This window comes from Natrix helvetica (assembly GCF_964273705.1).
Source record: "Natrix helvetica genome assembly, chromosome: 1".
In the NCBI taxonomy this organism is placed as follows: Eukaryota; Metazoa; Chordata; class Lepidosauria; order Squamata; family Natricidae; genus Natrix; species Natrix helvetica.
In genome coordinates, this window is record NC_138548.1 from 279,292,204 (window position 1) to 279,316,245 (window position 24,042).

At 41.2% G+C, this 24,042-nt stretch overlaps 1 protein-coding gene across 7 annotated transcripts in view; it reads left to right on the forward strand.

The window, feature by feature from the left end:
- JADE2 (jade family PHD finger 2) overlaps nt 1-24,042 on the forward strand; it is a 210,094-nt gene that overhangs the window by 66,053 nt on the left and 119,999 nt on the right. For all 7 annotated transcript variants that reach the window (XM_081935167.1, XM_081935164.1, XM_081935168.1 and 4 more), the window contains exon 4: nt 5,274-5,431. In XM_081935167.1, coding sequence (XP_081791293.1) covers nt 5,274-5,431 — 158 coding nt within the window. The remainder of the gene's footprint in view (nt 1-5,273; nt 5,432-24,042) is intronic.

Here is a 24,042-nt window from a genome sequence, read left to right on the forward strand (position 1 = left end):
TGCGCACTTTTGTTTCTGGACACGGTTGGAGTTTTCACAAAAATCAGTAAAAACAGTATTGATTGGTATGCCACTCTTAGATCTGTGAATGCACTTTGGTATAAGTGTGCTTGATGCAATATGTAATGCATTTTGCTGTAGAGGCAGTTTTGAACTTGTTGATTTGACTTTTATGCTTTAATGGTTTATGTATAAAATGAAGTGGTTATCTGAAGTGTGTGTGCACGGCTCTTTTATTCTTTGTATCACTAAGTACTGATGATGTAAATATATATTAATTAATTAATTAAGATGTAAATGTTGGAAGCAGACAGGGAATTTTGTGTTTATCACATGGGTAGCAGCCTGCCTGCCTACCTGTAAAAATGGCACTTTTGTTTGTTTTTGGCAGCTAGGAAGGGAAAAGACGATACCGTAAATCTGTGGACGCATGGGTACCGTGTTTCCCTGAAATCACGACATGTCCTGATAATACGACAATGCCATATTTTTCCTGTGGGCAAAAATATATGCCCTCCCCCAATAATAAGCCCCCTAGACAACACCCCCTCCAGCTAGGCAGAGCGCCACTCACCAACCTAGTGATATCCTGAAGGCGCAAAGCTGCAGGAGCCGGGGGAGGGTGGGCAAAGGCGCTCACATTGCTTGATGCCTTTGGGATACCGCTAGGATGGTGGGTGGCGCTGTGCCCAGCTGGAGCGGGGGGTTGTCAGGCAGCTGCTCTCATGAGCAGCCGCCCAGCAATGCCCCTTTCCAGCCGGCCAGAGCGTGACTCACCGACCCAGTAATATCCCAGAGGCGCTAAGCCGTGTGGCGCTCTGCCTGGCTGGAAAGAGAGGTTGCGTGAGCACTTGTTCTGCCTCCAGCTCGCGTGCCTCCCTGTCTCACCATGCCCAGCTCTCCCTGCAGCACTGGACCAGGGCGCCGCCACCGCCCCATTACTGCGGGTGCCACCATGGTCCGAGCATAACCATCTTCCAAACTCTGGAGATCCGCTGCTGAGTCTTCCGGCAGCGGCCGCTCTGGGACTAAGCTCTATGGTTGTGGGCTGGCTGTTGGAAGACTAAGTCTTCCCGCAGCCAGCCCACAACCATAGAGCGTAGTCCCAGAGCGGCCGCTGCCAGAAGACTCGGCAGCGGATTTCCGGTTATGCTCGGAGCATGGCAGCAGTGGCAGTGGGGCCATGGTGGCTGTGGTGGCGGGGCGGCTGCAGCGGCACCCTGGCCCAGTGCTGCAGGGAGAATTGGGCATGGTGAGGCAGGGTGGCACGCAAGCTGGAGTCAGAACAAGTGTTCGCGCAACCTCTCTTTCCAGCCGGGCAGAGCGCCTTTGGGATATTACTGGGTCGATGAGTGGCGCTCTGCTCGGCTGGAAAGGGGCATTGCCGGGTGGCTGCTCATGAGCGTGGTCATCTCACGATGGCTTTGTTGTGCTGCTGCGATAGCGCAACACAGCTGTTTGCCCCTGAGGCTGTGCCCGGCTCTTTGGGTGCCCGCTCACAAGAGAGCAGCCACCCAGCAACCCCAAACCAATAAGTCCCCCCCCCAATAATAAGGCCCAAGCAAAATTTGGGGGGGGGGTCAAAAGAAAATAACACCCTGTTTTATTTTCGCGGAAACATGGTATTACAGACGGTAAGGCTAGGCCTGACTGAAGTTTCTCACCAACTTTCTTGAGACGGTTCATCAGATGCCCCGTTCCACGGTGCCAGGTCAAGAATGGTCTCATGGACAATAAGATCCAGCATCTGTTGGACATTCTCGCCATTGAGTCGGTTCCATTAGGACAGGAAGGCCAGAGATTTTATTCTATCCTCTTTCTTGTTCCCAAGAGCTTGGAGGGGTGGAGGTTAGAGAGCTATCCTAATCTAAAGAGGCTCAACATTCACTTGGCAGTCCCTACAATCCATTCTGGACTGCATTTGTCTGGGAGATCTACTGACGTCTGTGGACATCAAGGAAGCCTACTGTCTCACAGAAGGTTCCTGAGATTTCACTTCGCAGAGTGCCACTATCAATACAGGGCCCTACTGTTCAGCCTGTCATCGGCCCCCAGGACCTTCACGAAGCTGCTGGCAACCATGGTGGCCCATCTCAGGTCGCTGCCTGTAAGGCTCCAATGTTACTTTGACGACATCTTTATACAATTGTCATCCCCGTAGCAGGCACGTCTAGATCTGCGCATCATGATCTTGACATCGCAAAGGCACCGGTTTTCGCTGAATATGGAAAAGAGTCATCTGGTTGAAGCTCAGGGCTGCCCATGTAGCCCTTCAACGCTTCTGTGAAGTAGTTGCAGGCCAGTATGTCCTGATCCTCAGCGACAGTGTTGCCACAAAGGCCCATATCAATCATCAGGGTCCCACTCCAGGTCACTCATGCTAGAGGTGAAGAGACTAAGTCTCTGGGAGGAGTCACACATCCTATTGCTCAGAGCAGAGCACATTTCTGGGACCACAAATGTGCAAGCGAATTGGTTGAGTGGGGCCATGGTGGAACATGCAGAATGGCATCTTCATTCAGTTCTGTTCCAGGAGCTGTCCCACAGATTCGGACAACCGATTGTGGACCTGTTCGCTCATCCGATCAACACTCATCTCCCAAGGTTCTTCACCAGATTCCTGGTACCAGGGGGCGGAAGAGGTCAACGCTCTCCGCAGCCCTTGGCCCCAGGGTGAGTTTCCACCCCTTCCTCTCATCCCAAGAGTCATTTGGAATGTGCTTGCAGAGAGAGCGGAAGTACTGCTCATCGCTCCCCACTGGCCCAGATAACCTTGGTACACCGACCTGGTCAACCTCTTGATTGCCAGATCCTGGAGGATTCCAGACGACAAGATAACCCTCAGCCAGGGGGCCCTACTCCATCCGGAGCCCCAGTGGCTTCAATTGGCCATCTGGCACTTGAGGGGGATATCTTAATGTGGGACAACTTCTCCAGGAGAGTCATCCAAATGATTCAGGCAGCCAGATGACCTTCCACAACACATATATACAATGCCACCTGGATTGCCTTCTGCAGATGTTGCCGCATTGGACGTATTGTTCCCATGACTGCTTCTATTCCACAGGTTTTGGAATTTTTACAGGACAGATTAGACTGGCCTTTCCCCCAACACTTTCTGTCGACAGCTGGCCGCTTTATCAACAATTCTTCCAGGCGGAGATGGCCATACCTTTCCTCATCACCTGAGGATGCATAGTTTCCCTAAAGGGGCTTCAAACCTCAGTCCACCAGTGGTGCATCGCTACCCCACTTGGGACTTGTCTATCGTGCTCCAGGCTCTTACCTCCACCCCATCTGAGCCTTTATGCACCATCAACCTTTGATTACTGACTCTTAAGGTTGTTTTCCTCATGGCCATTACTTCGGCCAGGAGGATCTTGGAGCTAGTAGTCTTCTCGGTCTGCAGAGATGTCTGCATTTTCCATCCTGACAGAGTTGTCCTATGGTTAGACCCTTCCTTTCTGACTAAAGTTAATTCATGGTTTCATAGGGCCCAGGAGATTATCCTCCCGGACATCCACGACCTACACATCCTCTTGAGAGGAAGTGGCACCATCTTGATGTAAAGAGGGCTCTCCGTAGGTACGTCAGACGAACGGCTTCCTTCAGGACTGAATCCCTATTCGTATCCTTTCAACCAGCATCTATGGGACGGAAAGTGACTCCTGCCACCATAGTCAAAGCCTATCAGATTCAGGCCAAGCCATTGCCTCAATGTATCACAGCCCACACCACCAGGAATGCTGTCACAACTGTCACTTGGGCAACACAGGCTTCAGTTGAAGAAATATGCAGGGTAGCGATGTGGTCATCTCCGTCGCCCTTTGTCAAGCATTTATAAACTGGACATTTTTGGCTTGGCCAAGGCATCCTTCGGGTGACAGGTGTTGCAGAGGGTTCATTCAGATTCCAGGACCCTGGATCGGTCTACTTCCCAGCCTTAGGACACTATGCTTGGGCATATCCCATGCTTGGATTCTCCAAGCAGCGCAGAGGGAAAAAAACCATTGGCTTACCTGAACAGTCATTCTATGTGCACTGCAGGAGAATCCAACCTTGCCCTGGTGACCAATTTGATCTAGGGTCGCATCAGGACTTACGGTCAGAGCACTCCATGACAACAGGACTTACCCTCTTAGACTCCATCTCTCGGACTGGCCGTGCCTTCATTGAAAAAACTGAGCTCTGTCGAGTAGAGAAGGCGTGATCAAGTTTTGTTCTAACTCAGTCTCTGGGCAAGCAGACAAAGTTAACTCATGCTTGGATTCTCCTGCAGTGCACATAGAATGACCGTTCTGGTAAGCCAACAGTATTTCCCTAGCTTAGCCTGTACATACATACCCCCCCCCTCCCCAATTCAATTCAGAAGTTACAAGCAGTACTATAAATTGCCGTTCCAAAATAATGTCTGGGAGAAATGAGAGCAAATACACTGGTTTCTAAGCATACAGTATCCCTAACTATAAAGTACAAATTGGAGATTACTTGCTAATATTGACATACAAAGACCCTCCTGTGTTTCTGGTCATTAGCAACTAAAGTGTTTGTGATCTTTCTCTTCAGTATAGTGGTGCTTTAGTTAACAATATTATTGTACTTTGAAAAGAATAGTTTCTAAAAATTAAGAGGATAAAGTTTGTGTTTTCTTGATTTATATGAATAGTAAAATGACACATTCTTGAGAATTCAGATGGGGCACATGGGAAATACAAGTAAAGTACATGTCCAAAGGAAGAGTAGCACAATGGAAAGAAAACCAGAATAATAGTTGCTAATTTCATTTAGTATCATGGCATTGATGGTGCATACATTCATTGCCTAAGCAAAAATGTACTTGTCCTTTTTCCACTGTTAAATGTGCTCAGTATTAGTTCTACTTCCAATGGAACTTAGCTCCCTTGTTCAGTGCTTCACTTTCTCAGAAATAAGTTTGAGTAACTTTTTTTCCACTATTGTGAATATCAAATCATTTTCAGCTTTATTCGGTGCAGTATTGCCCAGTTTTATCATCAAGCCCTTTTATGATATGATGCTGTTCTCTATTCTTCAGAACTTCCTATTTGATCCCAGGTTTTCTTGATTTTTTTTCCTGATTGGCTGAATTTAGACATGCCAGCTTAGCAAGTATGTAAGGAGCCATTTTATTGGCCATATCTGTTTCAGCTTGTCCAATCCACTCCCTCATCTGTTCCAAGCTTGGCAAAGTTTCTGCTTTCAAAATCTTCATTGCCAGTGATTTCATTACTGTCCTTTTCATCTGTCATCTTCAGGTTTTTCGCACCGACTTGATAACAGCAATGAAGATCCCAGATTCTTTCCAGCTGAGCCCGGATGAGTACTATATCCTTGCTGATCCCTGGAGGCAAGAGTGGGAAAAAGGTGTTCAGGTGCCAGCAAATACAGAAACAATCCCAGATCCAGTGGTAAGGTAAGTGAAGTTGGTACCCTTTTCTCCTTCCTGAGTGAGATACATGTTTATGGTTGGGTTTGGCTTGGTTTTGTCTCTGTGGCACTGTATTGATTTCAATGTTTAGCACCTGTGTTTCACTGAGGGCTTTCCAAAATCATTAAGTAAATATTTTGGTAATTAAAAGCAAAGAAACCATGCAGTATGATACTTGAGGTTACTCAAAAAGAGGAATCCAGTAGCACAGCTGTGCTGCAAGACTTCTAAGTGGTTTGCCAGGACAGTTTAGTGCAAAACATGTTTCTCAATGGATTTTGTATCGAAAATGAAGAAGTAAAACAATAGGTGAAGTTCTACCTATATATTTGTATATTTGACTAGAAATTCATTACTGTTGTGAGTTATTAAATCTTTGGAGCTGTGTCAATCATTGATGATTTCTTTGGAAACATTTAACATTTAGGAACAAGGACTCTCTATGGAGGAACGTGTGAAATTTTCTTTTACTTTGTCCTGGAAGGCATTGTTAGTGAAAGCCATAGTGGTTGATAGAATGGGATTGTTCATGCTACAAAAATCATGTGGAAGAACAGTTTTAGAATTTGCTTGACTACAGTGCTTCTCTTCTGTTCATTGAATAGCTTGTTCCTTTCTTCAAGCTTCTGTGCAAATCTGAAAATATGCTGCTGCTTTAATAAATCAGATCATTACAACTGTGCCTCTTTAATGCAACTTTTAAAGCAGGGGCATCTTATTTTAGGTTTACATTGAAATCTGGGGGGGGGGGGGAAGAATCTTAAAGAATAGGAGAAAGATGCTGTTCTTGTCCGCTTGTTCTTCTAAGTCGTTTTCAAAGTATGCATTGTCTTAATATGAAACATGAACTGTAACTCTTAATTGCTGAAATCAACCAAATGAAAACTTTCTAAGAGTTTAAGGAAGTTGGAAGGCAGATGAAAGGCATTCCACCTCATTAGAACCTACTAGCTCTTCTTACAAAACCTTTTCTTGCCTTTTCTTTTTCTTGGCTTTTAAGACAATTAGGAGGCATATTGTTCTATCTCTATTAACTTCTAGGAGGTGCTTGAGTATTTGCTATAAATTTCCTAACCAGCTATAGATTGTTTCCCTAGCACAGGTCCATTTCGAACATGCTGGAAAGCAACTTTAAAAGAGTTACTTGCTCTGTAGGAGTAGCTTTTAAGGCTTATAATAATGTAAGTCCTAAGTCCTTTGATGTAAGAGCATGAATTTAGGATGTGTGGATTGGATACTCTTAGGTGAGAACTGATGTTCCATATCATTTGTTGTGTTCTGATGAAAGATGAGACAGCTGGATATTTTCTTTGAACACACATGTCATAGCTTGGATGGTTGGGTGATTTTCCCTTGTACGTGCTGTTCCATAAAAAAAAATGAATTTTAATTTTAACCAGGCAACTGTGTGTTAGCCCCACTTTAGGCATGAAAACCAGCTGGGTGACTTTAGACCAGTGGGTTGTTGTGGGGAAAAATGAGACTGTCCAGTTATTATCAAATCAGTGTGTAGGGCCAGGCTTACTATCAACTTAGTTTTTGTTTCAATCTCTGAAAGGGTGGACTCAGTGGTGGGTTGCAGGCAGTACACCCCGGTACTGGCGTACCGGAGCCTGCCCGGAGCACTGCGTACCGTTCCAGTATGGTGCTCCGGAGGGTCCACCTGCCTGCCCGCGTGCCTTACCTGTCTTTAAACTCTTCTGCGCTTCTGCGCACATACATGGCATGTACAGCCCCTGTGCGACACTTTGCCAAGCAGCTGGAGCATCGTGTAGGTGTTGCTGTATGGTAAGACACATGCACATGCACTGCACACATTCATGTGGAGAACGCCGGGCCCCGCCGAGCAGCTGGCACGTCACAGAGGTGTTGCTGGATGGTAAGACGCATGCGCACGTGCTGCGCACGTTCATGTGGAGGATGGGATCCGGAACCCACCACTGGGTAGACTAGATATGGGGTAGTAGCGATGACAAAAGCTCTTTGGCTGTCCTGATCAGATTGTCATCTGGTGAGTGTTGGTTCCATGGTGGCATGCTCTTCTGCTAGGATTGGGGGCCCACTAATGTGATCCATCTTAAGATTTAGGGAATCCAATGAATTTCTAAACCCTTCAGGAGAGTTTGTAAAAACCAGAGCAAGAATCCTGTCAATGCTCTGCTCGAGAATGCAATTATGAAAAAAATGGGCTACTGTTATGGTCAATCTCAAATGTCTTCTCAGACCATGTAGAACCGCAATTTGTCTCTGATTTTCTGGAACAGAGAATAATGGAACAGGCCAATAGAAAGTTAAAGTGTCTGTCCAACCAGGCATGCATATACCTACACATTTGTGATGAGGCTGCAAAAAAGTTTACTTTGTAATCTCCACTGCATCCTCAAATAGACATCCAGCAGAGCCCCTCAGAATAATTAAGGTCTTGTTATTTGCCCTTGATAATCCCAAAAGCCTGCTATGACCAATTTGCAAGACATTTGGAAGATAAAAATCATGTTCATGTCATCTCGTATTCTACTTTTGACATAGTATCTGGTACATCATTTGGTCCAATTATGTCTCAGTGCTTTCAATTTTGAAGGCCTGGGGATATGGACACTATGTTTGTAGCTGATCAGTCTGCACCTCTTGACCCCTTCCCCTCTTGGCTGTTAGAGCTAGCTGAGTTGAGTATATCTGTAAAGTGGGTGAGCACATTTTTGAGTGGTAGCTTGTGTTGCCAGCTCTTAAAGAGGCGGTAGTTACCATGTAAAGTCTTATTATTTTCATCAGAGCATCTCCTTTGGGAGCGAGGAGCTGGAGAGGGATAATACTGTGCATCTGTGTAGTATTTTCATTTTGTTGGGGGGAAAAACAATCAACCTGGATTCGGACACAATTTTAAGACTGAATTAGCCTTGGATGACCTGATGGATGACCTTCTATGAAGAAGAAATGACACTGTGATTTTCTTGATCATGCAGCTTTTTTGTACTATTTAACCATTGGTATCCTTCTGAATCCGCAACATGAGGTGGTTTTGGAAACATGCCAACTTGCAGAGACAGTGTTAGAAAATAACATTGAATGACAGTACTTAGAATCATGGCACAAAGCATAATCATATCCCAAATAATTCTTAACCATCTATATGAAACTAGTGGATGCAATCATCAGGAGAACCATTTGGTCAATATTGACATTAGCAGGTATTGTCTTTTCTTAAAGAGAATTAGCGTGACCGCTGCTGTCAAAGCTTTGGTTAACTGCATATTTTGATTTATCTAAAACTGCAGTGTACACAGAATGTAGCGGTCAGGTTGTTACATTCTGCACCTAGCTAGGCAATATGGCCCCATCATATTATGGTGTATCATTCTGCTTTTGGGCCACGGGCAGGTTTTCTTATTCATGCATAAAGGTCTGGATGACTTTAGACTATGAGATTGACTTTGTGATTGGCATGTCATCACAAATTGTAGACTCAGTCCGATTGGATGCTGGATGGAGTTAGCCCATTCCTGGATGCTATCTACCGCCAAGAAAACGGGTGTCTCAGGTATATTGTTTATCACTAATAAAAAGAGCATTTTAATAGTGTAAATATCCAATTGTTGTTCCCCCATGTTTACAGAAAAGGAAGCTGTGGGAAGCTGTACACTGACTTAACAGTATCTCTCTCTCTACTTTTTTTCTTCTTTTTTTTTTGTAAAAGCTGTGATAATGTATAAAAGATTTGGGGAGGGTTCTTTACTTCAAAGATGTTAAGTGTCACTGTGAAGACTGATTAGATAGCATTCTTACTCTGCAGAAATAATGCTTTGACAGGAAACAGAATTTTAAACATGTTTAAGGTGTTTTTCAGATTTTATCCAGGAAATCTCTCCCTCCCCACAGGATTCAGTAAAGTCAATAATTGCCTGAAGCACTGCTTGCTCAGCAGTGATAGCAGCAACAGCTGTTGGTGAAGGAAAGTTATGAAATAAACTTCGGTGCTTTCATCTCCTTCCATTCGTATGGGGACAGGGAAGGCAATATAACATTCAAAAACTAGAAAAATTTAATGAGAAATTGGAAAGGAAATGAGGGAAATTATACTTTAAACTTATTTGGTATTTTAACATGTTGGTAGAATGTTTGTCTTTACCAACTTCGATACATGCATACTATTTGCCATCCTGAATGTTCTGCTGTGTAAAGCTGAAGGTTGAATCCGGTGCTGGGTCAAGATGAAAAGGGATATCTTGGCATTGCCAGGGCCGGAGGTTCCTATTTAAAGCCAGGCTAAACAGATTCACATTTTTGCAAATGTACTTTGCAGGCATATGCAGTTGTTTAACATGGTCAGCACTTTCTCCACAGTGAAAGGCTACTGAATATTCTGGCTTATTTCCAGTAACAGCAGTAGACATTTGAGATTCTTTTTGGAATCAAGGAATTCAAGACTCCTTTGGATTAAGCATAGCCCTCAGACATAGTCTCGAGTTAGGCAATAGGTCTGTCCTGGCTTGCCCTCAGATGGGGTGGATTTCACTTCCTATAATATCCAGACAACATAATATCCAGTCATTGGTTTTGCTGGCTCATGATTATAAAAGTTGAAGATTTCACATTTGGTGCAGAACATCTTGGGAAAGACTGCATCATTTAGACACAGATTGAGATATTTAGTGCACACCTAGTGCTTTAGAGAGGAGAAGAAAACTTAGGGTGATGAAATACACCAGATCTTCTTGTTTTCAAAATCTACAAATAATTTCATCTATAGAGATTTTTAATATACTATCTTACTGCTACTCCAAAAAAAAAAACCCTGTTAGAAAGTTTTTTAAAAGGTTTTTAACTCATCTGTCTATCAAATCTGTTTCCTGAATTAATCTTGCATTTGGTAGATGCAGAAGTGGTAAGGTCTTCCTGTGCTAGATACAGACTAAGATAAGATTTGCAGGAGCTGATTTATTGGATTTCTAGAAATCTGAGTTCCACGAACCATATATTCACTGCATCCACAAGGAGCAGGTTATCCATTGGGAAAATAAATTTATTGCAATATAAACTGCATCTGTCTTGCTAAAGCAGATTAATTGAGTGAACCTATTTGGGGGGAAGAGAGAGAGCAGTTGTTGTTAAACAAAATTGGGTGTCAGAAATTAATGCCTGTCTACCTCAGTCTGTCAAGACATCCCAGTGAGTGAGTTGGTCTACTCTATGCTATAACCTCAAATTCACGCCATTCCTAGTCCAGACACCTATCATTGAGGGATTTCTTTCAAGTTCCCAGATGGATACATTGTCCTAAATTTGTTCATCTGTATTTGTTCTTCCCCATCCCTCTCACACAACTCTTTCATAGCCATTTGCACAGTGGACCATTGTCTAAACCAGTGGATCTCAACCTTCCTAATGTGGTGACCCTTTAATACAGTTCCTCATGTTGTGGTGACCCCCAACCATAAAATTATTTTATGTTTTCTGTATTTTTTCGAAAATACATGTTTTCCGATGGTCTTAGGCGACCCCTGTGAAAGGGTCGTTCGACCCCCAAAGGGGTCCCGACCCACAGGTTGAGAACCACTGGTCTAAACCAATAAATACATAAGGAAGCCACAGCTTCCTGTGTTAGTACAGCAGGTGCCTCCAAAGTGCTTAGCATTTCCTGTTTTAAATTTCCTACATTTTTGCATAAACTTTTTTTTTCATATAAATGTTTAAAGGCAGTTGACCTCCCAATTCAGTATAAAAATAAGTATTAAATTTGCAGGAGAAACAATTACCTAGCAATCATGAGTTACAATGCAGCTTACTAGTTTTTCCAGTCTTGAACATGTTTTTAGCTACCTTAGTCATTCTGGCACAAAAGATTATTGTAAGTGCAGGGCAATTGAGAATCAGAACTGTGGTGTGTAAATAGTGACCTTCTTGGATGTCTTTATGTTAGCAAACAGGAAGGAGGGAAATGAAAAGTAATGTATGCATTGTTCCTTCAGTTAGTACTGCCCCCCCCCCATGTTTTGTCCAGGTGTTTTCCACTTTCTGTAAAATGTCATTAAAATAAGGAAGGTGGGTTTAGATGCAAAGCAGATACCTTCTAGCATATATCAAAAACATGAGTTCGCCGCTTTGAATATGTAAGAATCTGGTGGGTATGTTTCTATTTCATTTGAAAATGAGCTGAAAAATAAAATTGACGGAGAGGATATGAAATTCTAATGAAGGGATTCTTTTAATGTTTAGCAATACAATACAGGCAGTGGGGAAAGATCTTAAGGGTCATTGAAGGACATTATGGGGAACAAATTAAGAGCAGGTAGACGGTTATGGCATTGGTAAATGAGTGGAGTAAGTACATGTTACCAAATCTTTCCACTACACTATTTGGAGGTCTAATCATCAAAATATTTTCCATAAGCACAACTTTGTTACTTCAGAGCCCCTAAGCCAGGGGTGTCCAAACTTGGGAACTTTAAGACTTGTGGACTTCAACTCCCAGAATTCCCCAGTCAGCATGGCTGGCTGGGGAATTCTGGGAGTTGAAGTCCACAAGTCTTAAAGTTCCCAAGTTTGGACACCCCTGCCCTAAGCAAATTTGCTTACTTTTAACTATAACTTGTTTGAAACAAGTAAAATTTAGAATTGTGGTATTGGCTTGCTTTAGTAAGCCACTTAAATCAAACAATGTCCTAGCTCTGGACAATACTGTACTACTAAAATAGAGCTAAGCCAACTAAAGCAAACACTTCAGATCTCCTCCTTAGTAGTTGCATCAAAAAAGAGAGAGAATATGTTAGGTCAAGGTACAGTGTGTCTTGTTCCCATCAAGCTTTGTTTCATTGTGGCCTCCAAATTGGCTGTTGGATTTCCTGTATATACACAGCAAGACAAAGAAAAATTCTGAGCTATTTTGCCTGATATATTTGGGTTCTTTAGATGCTTTTGTAGTTATTGTGAATTTCAGAGACAGTCCTTTGGAATGAAAGGATTTGGAATAAGGTGGATGAATTCCTGCATTGTCAGAAGTTCCATATCTTCTTTCTGAATCTGTAGCAAATCAGATCATTCCAATGGAATTGTCAACACTTAGAAACCATCAGATTCTATATTCCAAATGTCACTGGATTTCACCTGTTATGCAAGATTAGCAAAGGAGTTTGGAAGGATTCATTATTTAACTTCTAATTAAATTAGCGATTGACTTTGCTTCTCCTAACTACAAATGAATTGAGAGATCAGACCTCAATTTATGTTTTTAGTGCCACACAGACTACCATCAAAGCAGATTTTAAGATGTTCTTGGCAGATTTATCATATCATACTCCTACTATTATAGGTAAACTGTTATAGTTTTTTTGACCATCCTGAATACATATCAACTTTATGAACATGAATATGTACCGAAAATTCCCTGTTATTCTATGTAGTTCTACATGAATATGAATATTTTTGTTACTGCAATGGTTTTAAAAGCCTGGTGATTCTTAGATGTTTAATTCTAGTCGTTCAGCAATTCTTTTCTGGTTCTGGTTCAATGTAACTTGTGACCCGCAGTGCTAAGCAGAATCCTATCAGAAGTGCTGACATATATACATCAGGCTAATTGTTAATATGTTAGCTGCTTTCCTAATTGTAAAACAATAAAAAACTGAGGATCCATCATAAGTTGTAGGGCCCTGCTCTATGTTTATCTCAGCTACCCTGTTTTCTTTTCCTACTTCTTTCCCTCTGTGAAACTGTTTCTCCCCCCATTCTACATAGGAAATGTTTAATTTAAGCGTAAAAACCTACCCTTTGTGCTTTTTGTTGTCAAAATAGAACATAGAAAAGATTATTCTGCTTATGAATCTCTAAACACATTATTTATTTGTTTGAGTTATATCACACCTTTCTATTCAATTTGAGCACTCAAGGAAACTTGTATTCAATGGCATACAAAATAAAATATGCAACTTCAAGCATGATAAATAAAAGCAATTAAAAACCCAGTGAAAGAGCTTATATATCCGTGATGGCGAACCTATGGCATGCGTGCCACAGGGGGCATGCAGAGTCCTCTCTGCAGCAGTGGTGGGTTTCTGCCGGTTTGCACTGGCTCGGGAGAACCGGTTGGTGAAATTTACCGATCCAGTGAGAGGAGGTTTGACTGGTGGACCCAGAAATAACTTCCGGGACGCCTGCCCTGGCCATTCGGTCACATGGCCAGCAAGCCACTCCCACCCAGTCACATGGCCGGCAAGCCACTCCCACCCGGTCACATGGCCAGCAAGCCACTCCCACCTAGTCACATGGCTGGCAAGCCACTCCCATAAAGCTGGCCACACCCACAAAGTAGGTTCCAAAAATTTTTGAAACCTACCACTGCTCTGCAGGCATATGAGCTGTCGCCCCAGCGGGGGTCATGCATGCATGAAGCTTGGCACCTTCCTGAACTCACAATTTCTGCTTGAAGAGCAGGTGGCAGTTACAGCTAGAAGAACCTTCATACCAATTGCACCTATTCCCGCAGCAGGAAGTTCTAAGTTCAGTCACTCATGCCCTAGTCACCTCCTATATGGATTGCTGTAGTGTTTTCTACATGAAGATGGCCTTGAAGTATATTTGGAAGTTTCAATTGCTGTACAGTGCAGTGGTGTTGGCGTTATGCGCCCACCTAGATTACAACTCTGTTCCACATGCTGCATTGGTTACCAGTTTGTTTCAAGGTCCAATTCAAACTGTTAGTAATATCCTATGAAATCCTACATGGCCTGAAGCCAGTTAAATTGAGGGGCAGCTTCTCCATAGTGTCATCAGATCAGGTCCAGCAGAAGAGACTTGTGAGCTCCGTCCACTAGAAAATGCCATCTTGCAGGACCGGGAACAGGGCCTTTTCTGTTGCTGCACCCTCCCTTTGGAACTTCATTCCCCCTGAGGTCAGGCCAGCTCCGACCTTGATTACTTCCAGGATGGCCTGAAGACCTGGCTTTGCCATCTGGCCAGGGGATCAAAGATTGGTGTGGAGCTCATAAAATGGCTATGTAGTTCTTGAATGGGTGTGCTTTCCATGCGATTCTATTGCATTGTTTTTAATATTAGTATATGTACAGTGTTTTAGTACTTGTTTATGTTTCAATAGTAAACTGGACAAAGGCATGAATGTGAGCTGGGCAACTATATAAATTGAATAAATACTTAAATAAAATAAACATTTGGAAGTAGAATAGGCAGGTGCCTCCCTTATTCACTGCAACATAAGAAGAGGGAGAAGATGTAGCTCTATCAGATTCACAAGATTCTGTTATTATACTCATCCTCAATAAAAGTGGCTTTAGCTTTTCTGTGGAGCTGAGTTTTCAGTCTGCTCTGCATAGTGGGGCTGGCACTATTAGAAGCAATATATAAAAGTAGCCCTACAAGACTACCTGGTGCTATTATTCTTTCCGAGCAAATCATCCCTTCAGGCGATCAAACAAAAGTGACTTTGAAATCATGAACAACCTAATAAAATTGCAGTGCCAAGAGTTGTGGTTTCCTCTGCTTCTATTCTTTTGCTGCTGATAAGCAAATATCCATATCGAATGTGAGCAGGTTATTGCTGCTACCTCTTGAGCTACTTCTGTGCCAGAGGTGTTATCTAAGTGGTTCAAGAGGATCAGTTATTAATTCTTTCTCAGTTGGCTGAGATGAGATGCACCTGGGTTCCTCTCACTAGCTTTCCAGATATGTCTGGGCAGCGATCAGTCCCTCATACAGAAAATGACATGCCTTGGCATAGCCTGAGATGTTGCTGCCATTGTGGTTGCTGCTGAGGTGCTACTTTCTTCTGTTTCCTTCCCGCAGGTCTCCTTCTGCTACTGCAGTTGGGACACTTGGCATGGACTCTTCTCACAGAAGCAGCAACAATGGATGCTGCTCTTATTTCTATCTCTGAACATCTTTTAAGAGTTCAACAGCTACTTGGCTCCTCAGGTCCCAGTTGCCTTGGTCTCTGGCAGCCCGGTCATGTAGCTGTAAAAGGCACAAAGGCAATTGCTTGCTGCTGCTGCTGCTGCTGCTGCCACCTTCATTATTTCCACTTAGGGAATTTCTGCGGCTGCCACACTTTTCTTCCCTCCTGATTCCCTTTTATTATGATTCTTCGGTAATAAACTTTATGGTCTACATAATCTTAAGAATTATACAGAACAAGAAACTTTTAAGTTCTTGCTCTTTAACTCACGATTCTACCTTAGCTGAGCTGTATGTCCATATTTGTATTGATGAGGTATACATATGGATATCTACCCTGGCCCTGCATTTCGTATGTGTAGTGTATTACTATTTACACTCTCAGGTGTATGTTGACAGAACAATATGTGTGTATATTGATTGGTTAGTTGGTATCTCCGACAACATACTTGCAGTTGCGTCTGCCTTGCATCATTGTGCATTAATAATATTTGTAATGCAGCAAGTTTTCCTAATCAAAGAGTTCCCGCATGTCAATTTTCTCTTGATTAAAAAGGATATTTGTCAGGACAGGAAGATTCAGATATTTATTTCTCAGTAAATATCTAACAGCAAAACTACAAAGCCATTATGAAAGTAGTCCAGTGACTACTGTGTATGAAACACAAGCTCTATTTATAACAACTGTTATTCAGGTTTTTTGCCCTCTTTTCCCCTCCTCCAGTACATAAAAGATCTAGCAGTGATTCTCTTTTGGATGGGAGGTAAAGTTTCCATCTGTCCTTTGTCGGGTAATTATGTGATCTGGTATCAGGTTGCTTACTTTGATCATGTGAGAATTAACTTTCACACCACAGTCCAAAAATTTGCTCCTGTTTTTGTTGGATTAGAACCAGATTTGTAATTGTTTCTTCATGTATTTTATTTATATAGACACTCTTTCCAATCTTCTATTCCCTAAACATAATTCAAAGAAACTAGCAAAACACAAAAATGATTTAAAATGTGTCTACAACCATTGGATAAAAATGCTGTAGAATTCTCTTAGCTTTTCTATCTGAAGGACATTTAGTCAACACTTTTGCTGTTTTGTTAGAAATATTAAAAGTAATATTTAATCAGTCCTTAGATGATCAGATCATCGGAGCAGGAGACGTCAATAAAGCGATAATCAATATATTTACTAAATATATTGTAAGGTATTCTCTCCTAAAACATATGTTGGATATCTTTTTATTTTGTCCATTTATTTTATTTATTTTGTTTTAACATATTGAAGAGCATATTATCAGGCAAGCCAAGGGCAGGTTTACAGTAAATAGCAGAACAGTTTAGAATTGAGGGCAGGGAAAGCCAAATTCCCTAGGAACCTGATTTCTAACTCATTTCCATAGGCAATGTTCACTGTGGCTAAGATAATTTGGGGTTCTCTTGTGCTGGTGAGGTTTTAAGCTTCATTCCTGTAATGTGGTGGGGAAAGTGCTAGGGCGGAATGGGTTGAGACCAAGATAGAAATGCTTACTGAGCCATAAAGCTCATTGAAGGGCGTTGGTCCAAGTCTCTCTTCTTAAGATTCTTCGGCTATTTTCCCCGTAAGTTCTTCTGATCTGCAGTTTCAGGGGAGAGAGAGGAAAAAGATAGCAGGGCAGGGCTGTTTGCACACCACATCTCTCAATTTGCCCCATTTGTACATAAAGCAGCATCCAAGTAGAAGATCCCATTTTACTCTACGTGATGTTAGCATTGTCTTTACCCTGCTACCCTTCACCATCACCTATTGCAATGTTGATGTCGTACCAGGGTGGCACATACAATTTTGTCTTGTCTTCAGATTAGTGCATGGAGATGCAAAAACATTTTTCTCTTCATCCAGAGCCACTTCATAAAGTGTCATAATACTGGCCTAACCTGGGCAGGATTTGAACTTGAAGCTTTTTCTGGGGATTCCCTTCTTTCATCTCTAATCATATCCCTAATAGTCCTACATGTCAACCAGTGTTTCAGTATAAATTTGCCATCACTTATAAATAAACACTATGAAATTTTAGGTTCATAATATTTGACAAGGGCCCTAAATTCCCAAATATTTTAATACATGGCAATAATAAGTTATTGTATTTATACAAAATAATTCCCCAGGTAATTGAGGAGGCATAATAGCAGTAGGAGCATCCATTGAAGGCTGCTGGCAGAATTAACTTCCCTCTGGCTTTCATGAGCTAATTTATTTATGGGTACTAGCTGAGAAGTCTTTAGATGACAGTATAGGTCAGGGGTGTCCAAACTTGAGAACTTTAAGACTTGTGGACTTCAACTCCCAGAATTCCCCAGCCAGCCATGCTGGCTGGGGAATTCTGGGAGTTGAAGTCCACAAGTCTTAAAGTTCTCAAGTTTGGACACCCCTGGTATAGGTAAAGAGAAGATGACTGACTATGCACTTCTGTTATAATAATACAATTAAGGATTTATATAAAGGTCCTACGTCACGTCTTTCTTTCTCAATGAAGATTGGTGGATAAAAAGAAAAATAAGTATGTTTTGGCTGATTTATATACAGAATATAGTAATGTTTCAGGACTTGTTTAAATATGTTTTAACCATTCATCATCTTCATAATTTTCTTGTTAGCCTTAGTTTATTCCTTTCATCCATCTTTAGTTATTTCATATTTAGCAAGTAAGACCAGATGTGTCATTCAATTCATTCATTCAATTTATATGACTGCCTATCTCAAAACATGTCTCTGGGAGCCTAACAGAAAATTAAAAACAAGATAAAAACATACATTATGTAAAACATTAAAAAGGAAATATATGAAGCAAATAGTATATGCCGTTTACTTGAAAAACTCTAGGCAGCTTACAATAATCCATTAAAAACATTCATCAATTCCAGAAATATGAACATCATTAAAATCGTTTTTTTTAAAAACTACTACTTCCATTAACATTCAAATTCTCCAAAACCCCTGCAGAACAGGATGCTTTTCACATGACTTCTGAGGAATAAAAAGATGGAGCTAACCCACCTGGAGGGTAAGCGCTTCCTATGTAATTCCTTAGAGCAATTACTAGTGCTGATTCCCTGACATGGATCTCGGTAATCTTATTTTTCCTCATTTGATTTCTTTTTCTTGTTATTGCTTTAATTTTAATTATTTGTACTTTCTAAGCTACCTAGAGATCAGTTTGGTGTAGTGGCTGCGGCATCAGAATAGAAACCAGAATACTGTGAGTATTAGTCACACCTTAGACATAAAGCCAGCTGGGCAACGCTAGGCCAGGCAGCCTCTCTTGGTCCTAGGAAGGAGGCAATGGCAAGCCAATTTTGAAATCTTACCAAGAAAACTGCAGCGACTTGTCCAGACAGCTGCTAGGAGTCAAAAATAGCTCAAAGGCACAAACAAAGAAAGTGAGAGCGCGAGAGAGAGAGAAGAAAGAAAAGAAAGAAGAAAGAAAGAAAGAAAGAAAGAAAGAAAGAAAGAAAGAAAGAAAGAAAGAAAGACTACATCTGAGATATAGTAAAGCAAGAATTATTGACTTCAACTCCTCGTGGCACAACTAGCCAAAGCTAACCAAGACTTCTCCTGGCAATGTTTTCCACCTGTTGTTCCAGCAGGAGGCATGAGTTCAGAAGAATGCCCAGATCGAACACCTCATGATTTCTGGAGACACATAATTCTGTTAAGAACTATAGACTGACCTTCAGTGGAATTGTGTGTTTTTGTACCAATAGTAGTTCCATTTTACTGGAATGTAACTACAATCTATTTTGCCTCATCAGTTCCTTATACCCCAAGTATTGGGCAAGATCTTTAACCACGGTACAGGACTTGTATGGCTTGGGGTCAAGAAGTAATGCTGGGTCTCAATTATTAATAATACTAGATCTCAAAGTGACAAATGATGTCTCCCTGGTTTCACGTACCAGTAAATGTTAAATGGGAGGAGGGGAGGAGCCCTGAGACACCCACATTCAAGTATCTAAGTTCTCAACCTCTCCTTCCTCAATAATGGTTATTGGGATTGCCCAGCTCTCAAACAAGATTCCAAAGGATACCACTGAACATTGCTCAGAGTTTGAAGTGGATGAGAAGAGGTGCACCACTTCCCTCAAACCATGCAGTGGGTCCTCCACAAGAATGACTAATACAGTTTTAGTTGTGCACTCAGGCCCACAAAATGCATTTCATTAAAGACCTCCTCTGGTTGGAGGCTAACCACCTTCTCAATAATTTTACTAAAAAATGGCAGGGTGGAGACCAGCCCATATTTATCTAACCCAGATGAGTCTAGGAATGGCTTTTGTCCTGGAGAATAAAGGGAATTTAGGCCATTCATAGTTTCTTGGCAAATACACGTTGGATGCTTCCTAAAATGTATTGCCGCATTCATAATTTACATTAACTGCACAAATATCGTATCGGAGATGTAAACCTTCCAAAATACAGATGAAGTAGCCATCCACTAATAAAAACTGAATTCATATAATGGGTCTGTGGTATTCTGGAACCTCAAGGCCAATTCAGTCGTTCATAATCCTATTTATGTGATTTAATGAAATATGTGACCAGTGCTGTCCACAAATTGTTACAGCAAATCAGATATAATTATTCCAGTTGCAGCAACTGAAAATGTGTTGCCTCAAGATGTAAATCATCACCAGGAATCTTCATTAGTCTTTGCAGATATCCTGGATCATAATTTTAATTCTCCACACAAATATGTCTCCTAAAACAGTTGCACAGAGAAAAATTTGAATATTTACAATGGTCTCTACTTCTAATTGGATGGTCCTCTAACTTTTATGGTATATTATTTCATGGGTTACATCTGCGTATTCAATTACCATTAGTTTAACTGCTTTAGAGAGCAGATTCAGAAAGCAAGTGTTATAAAATATTTTCTATTTTATTCAGAAAAATGATATCAAGAGATAAAGCCTTTATTTTATTGATTTTGTGATTGAATATTGTTCCCTCCAGGACATTCTCCTTATACCTCTTTAAGTATCTTTACTAAGTAAAAATACTTAGCATAAACTTCCAAAAGAGAGCAACATGTTTACGCAGTGAGAAGGAATACTACCTGTTATTGACATTCATAAATAATACACACTTCTCTTGTGTCCCCAATTAAGCAATATCTAAGGCGGGGGTGGACAGCTATGGCCCCATTATGACCTATGGCTGGCCCAGAATTTCTGGGAGTTAAAGTCCACAGGTTGTAAAAGGGGCCATAGTTCCCCATGGTATTCTGGCAAAAGATATCAGATGAGTAATATAAATATGAATGTAATAGACTTTTAATAACCTGTTTGGGGCACTAATATTAATCCCCAAATATATCTTGCCTTCAATAGGGCAGAACCCTTTGTATTCTTCAAGAGTAGTAGGTCCTGTTTTTTTCAGCTGAATTTCAACCCAAATAAATGAACATAACATTGCAAATCTCTGTGGATGCATGTTTGTAATCTCCATGGTGACTAAGAGGCTGGGTTCATATAAATTTTGCTAAACCATGATATGGTTTACATTGTTTTTGCATAGAGTGTTGTCTGAGTGCAAACATTTCGCTTTGCGGAGTAAAGTTTATGATTCATAATATTATGTGAATTCAGCCAATTAGTTGATTAAAAATGGTTAAAATTGGTCTCCAGTGATGCCCTGACTCATAGGCTCATCATTCCCCGGAAGCTTTTTTTAACTACTCCTGCCTTGAGTTTCTTTTTGTCCTTAATGTATTAGACAAGCTATTTTCTTTGATATATATGTCCTGGTCCATGATGGAGCAATAATAATTTTATTTGTTACTTACTATCCAGTCCTTCCTGTGAGGAATTCAGGGCAATTTTGATTTAATGACTCCACAGCTTTTAATAGTTCTGTGGAAGAGGACATTTTGTGAGACGTTTCTACTCCTGCTCAACTGTTCGGCCAGAGCTCTCTCTTTGACACCTGGCTGCATGCTTATAAACTCATGAATGCAGTATTTTTCAGAGTATAAGACGCGCCGGAGTATAAGACACACCAAGATTTTGAAGAGGTAATTTTTTTAAAAAAAGTTTTGCACTCTGCAGGCCTCCCAAACCCTCTGCACACCTCATTTTTTTGTGAAAAATGGGGCATGCAGAGAGTTTGAGAGGCCTGCAAAGTGCTCAGGGAGGGGGCAGAAACGAGCCAAAAACGGCCTCTTTTTCGGCAAAAAAAGGGCATGCATAGCCTTTAGGAGGCTTGTAGAGTGCTTCTGCGGGCTGGGGGGGGGGGCAAAAATGAGCAAAAAACAGTCTGTTTTTCACTCATGTTTGCGCTCCCCAGCCCTCTGGAGCACTTTGCAGGCCTCCCAAACCCTCTGCATGTCCATTTTTGTGAAGGGGGCGGGGTTTCAGGAGGCCAAAAATGCTGTGTTCAGTGTATAAGATGCACCCAGATTTTCAGCCTCTTTTGGAGGGAAAAGGTGTGTCTTACACTCCGAAAAACACGGTAGCTTAGTATTACAATCCTGACTTTTAGCATCTTTATTGAGCTTGGTCACTAATATGTTTCATAACAAATGGCAACATTTCAACACAAAGAAAAATATCAAACAATGCCATTTTTGTTATGTGGGTTATGTAAGTACGTTTACTATGTAATCAACATGCACTCTGGCAACAGTAACCACAAACAAATTTTGATGGGAGCACCGCATTGGCAAATAACTATTGAAGGATAGATGCAAATGTTGTTTCTTCGCCGTTGTTGAACTAATGGGGAGAGCAGGAGAGCGCTTTCTCGCACTGACTACTATATAGGCTTATCTTCATGATTATAACTTGATTTCTGTTCCATTGATTAATGCAAACCAAAAGAGACTGTTGAATTTACTCCAGTGAAGGAATTTGTATTTGAGGTGTTGGGGGGCGGGGGGAGGGGGACAGCTCCTCTCTCTCCTTTGTCTTCCATTACAAATAATTCAAAGGAAATATCAGTGTTGCTAAATTTAGTTCAAGGGCACAAAAGATGTGGCTTCAAAGCGACATACAGACCATCTATGTTGCCCTTCTGTCCTAGAGTAGCTGTGGTCCCAAATGTAACCCTTCGTTGAAGGACGAGCTTGAAAAGGAACCGTTTTATTCCTTAAAACTCATTAAGCCTACAAAACCTGACCAGATCCCAGTCCTACCCACTTTGGGTGTACAGCCTTGGATATGACGTGCAAAGTTTACTGCACTTGTCAAGCTACACGCTCTGAATGATTGACATCTTACTGTGGGTTATAAATTGGAACCATGCAAAATAGCTTTGTGTCAGTTTGTGTTCACTTAGTCAAATAACTGTGTGATATTATAAATGTCGAATGTATATGTAAACTAGCAGCAGGTCACAGTAGTCTCCTCTGCTTCCTACTTCACAAGGCACGTCTGCAGCAACATATATTCTGCCTAATAAACTATACAGTTTAATTTAGCTTTATCCAAATACCTTTGATGCATTCTATCTGGGTCAATCAGATAAGTGTAGTTGTATTAAACGTATATAGGAATGAATATGCGCTTCAATTGTAGGTTTCTATTTGAAAAATTAGGAACCTCAGTGCTGTTGTATGTAATTTCAGGGAGCTTGTCTTGTTTCTATAGTGTTAATAGAGAAGCTTGAAGTATGCCTCTTTCAAGACCTGCAGAATTAGCTATTCTCCAACTTTCTTCCATGGTTATAAAAGAGGTGAGACCTTTTAGCAGTACTTTAACAGAAGTACCACTAAACTTGCAAATTATTAAGTGGGATAAAAATCTAACAAGTGTTTACATTGATCCTGGATATTGTGCGTGTGATATCTTGACATGGCCTCTAAATAAACTCTTCAGAATTACCCCATTTAAAAAGATTAATGTATTTTATTTGGATATTTTAAGGTTAACAATGCCTTTATTCTTTTAATGTTTTCCTTTTCCACATATTTATCCTCTGCCCACCTTCCTCTTTTACTCCTTTTGAAAAGATTTCCTGTACACAGGGATGAGTCACTCAGTTCCTCTGACATTTTCAAACCCCTCCACTGGTTATGATCAATTCTTTCTGTTCTCTTATCTCTCTGAATATATCATGCAGAGCCTTTAAAGTTCAAAAGTCTTATCTTGTTCTTTGGGTGGCAGGTTTATCACAACATAGAGTTGTTTTCAGTTCCTATTGTTCTTTCCTTTAAACTTAGAATGCTCATTCAGGTTTTGTTTTTGTTTTTTTGGAGGGGGGGTTGTATCTGTTCTCGGTGTTTCTCATTAAATTCCTTCTTTTTTATATTGTGAACTAGTAGGATTCCTATTTTTATCTCCAGATTTCAGGACAGTGCAAAATTCCACCAATCAAATATAACCACAGTGGGTCCTTCTACATTGGCAGTAGGAACACAGAGTGCCTCTTGATGTCCCAGAGTGAAAATAGACATTATGTCATCTCGAAGGATGGAAAAACATGCTGTCAAGGTTTTATATGGCAGGATTTTATTCTCCATAAAGTGCCTCTCTATAACATGCTATTAACACCTGTGACACAAATGGGAGGCTTATGTTGCATCATAGGGATATTCTGTAGCTAGTATTTGTGCATGCACTGTAATTTTACATATGTGATCCTGATCTTAGCTGTCCCATGAAGTTGTTTTTCCAGATGCATAATTACAGTTGAGAATTCCAGGATGTACAGCAAGCTACATGCATAC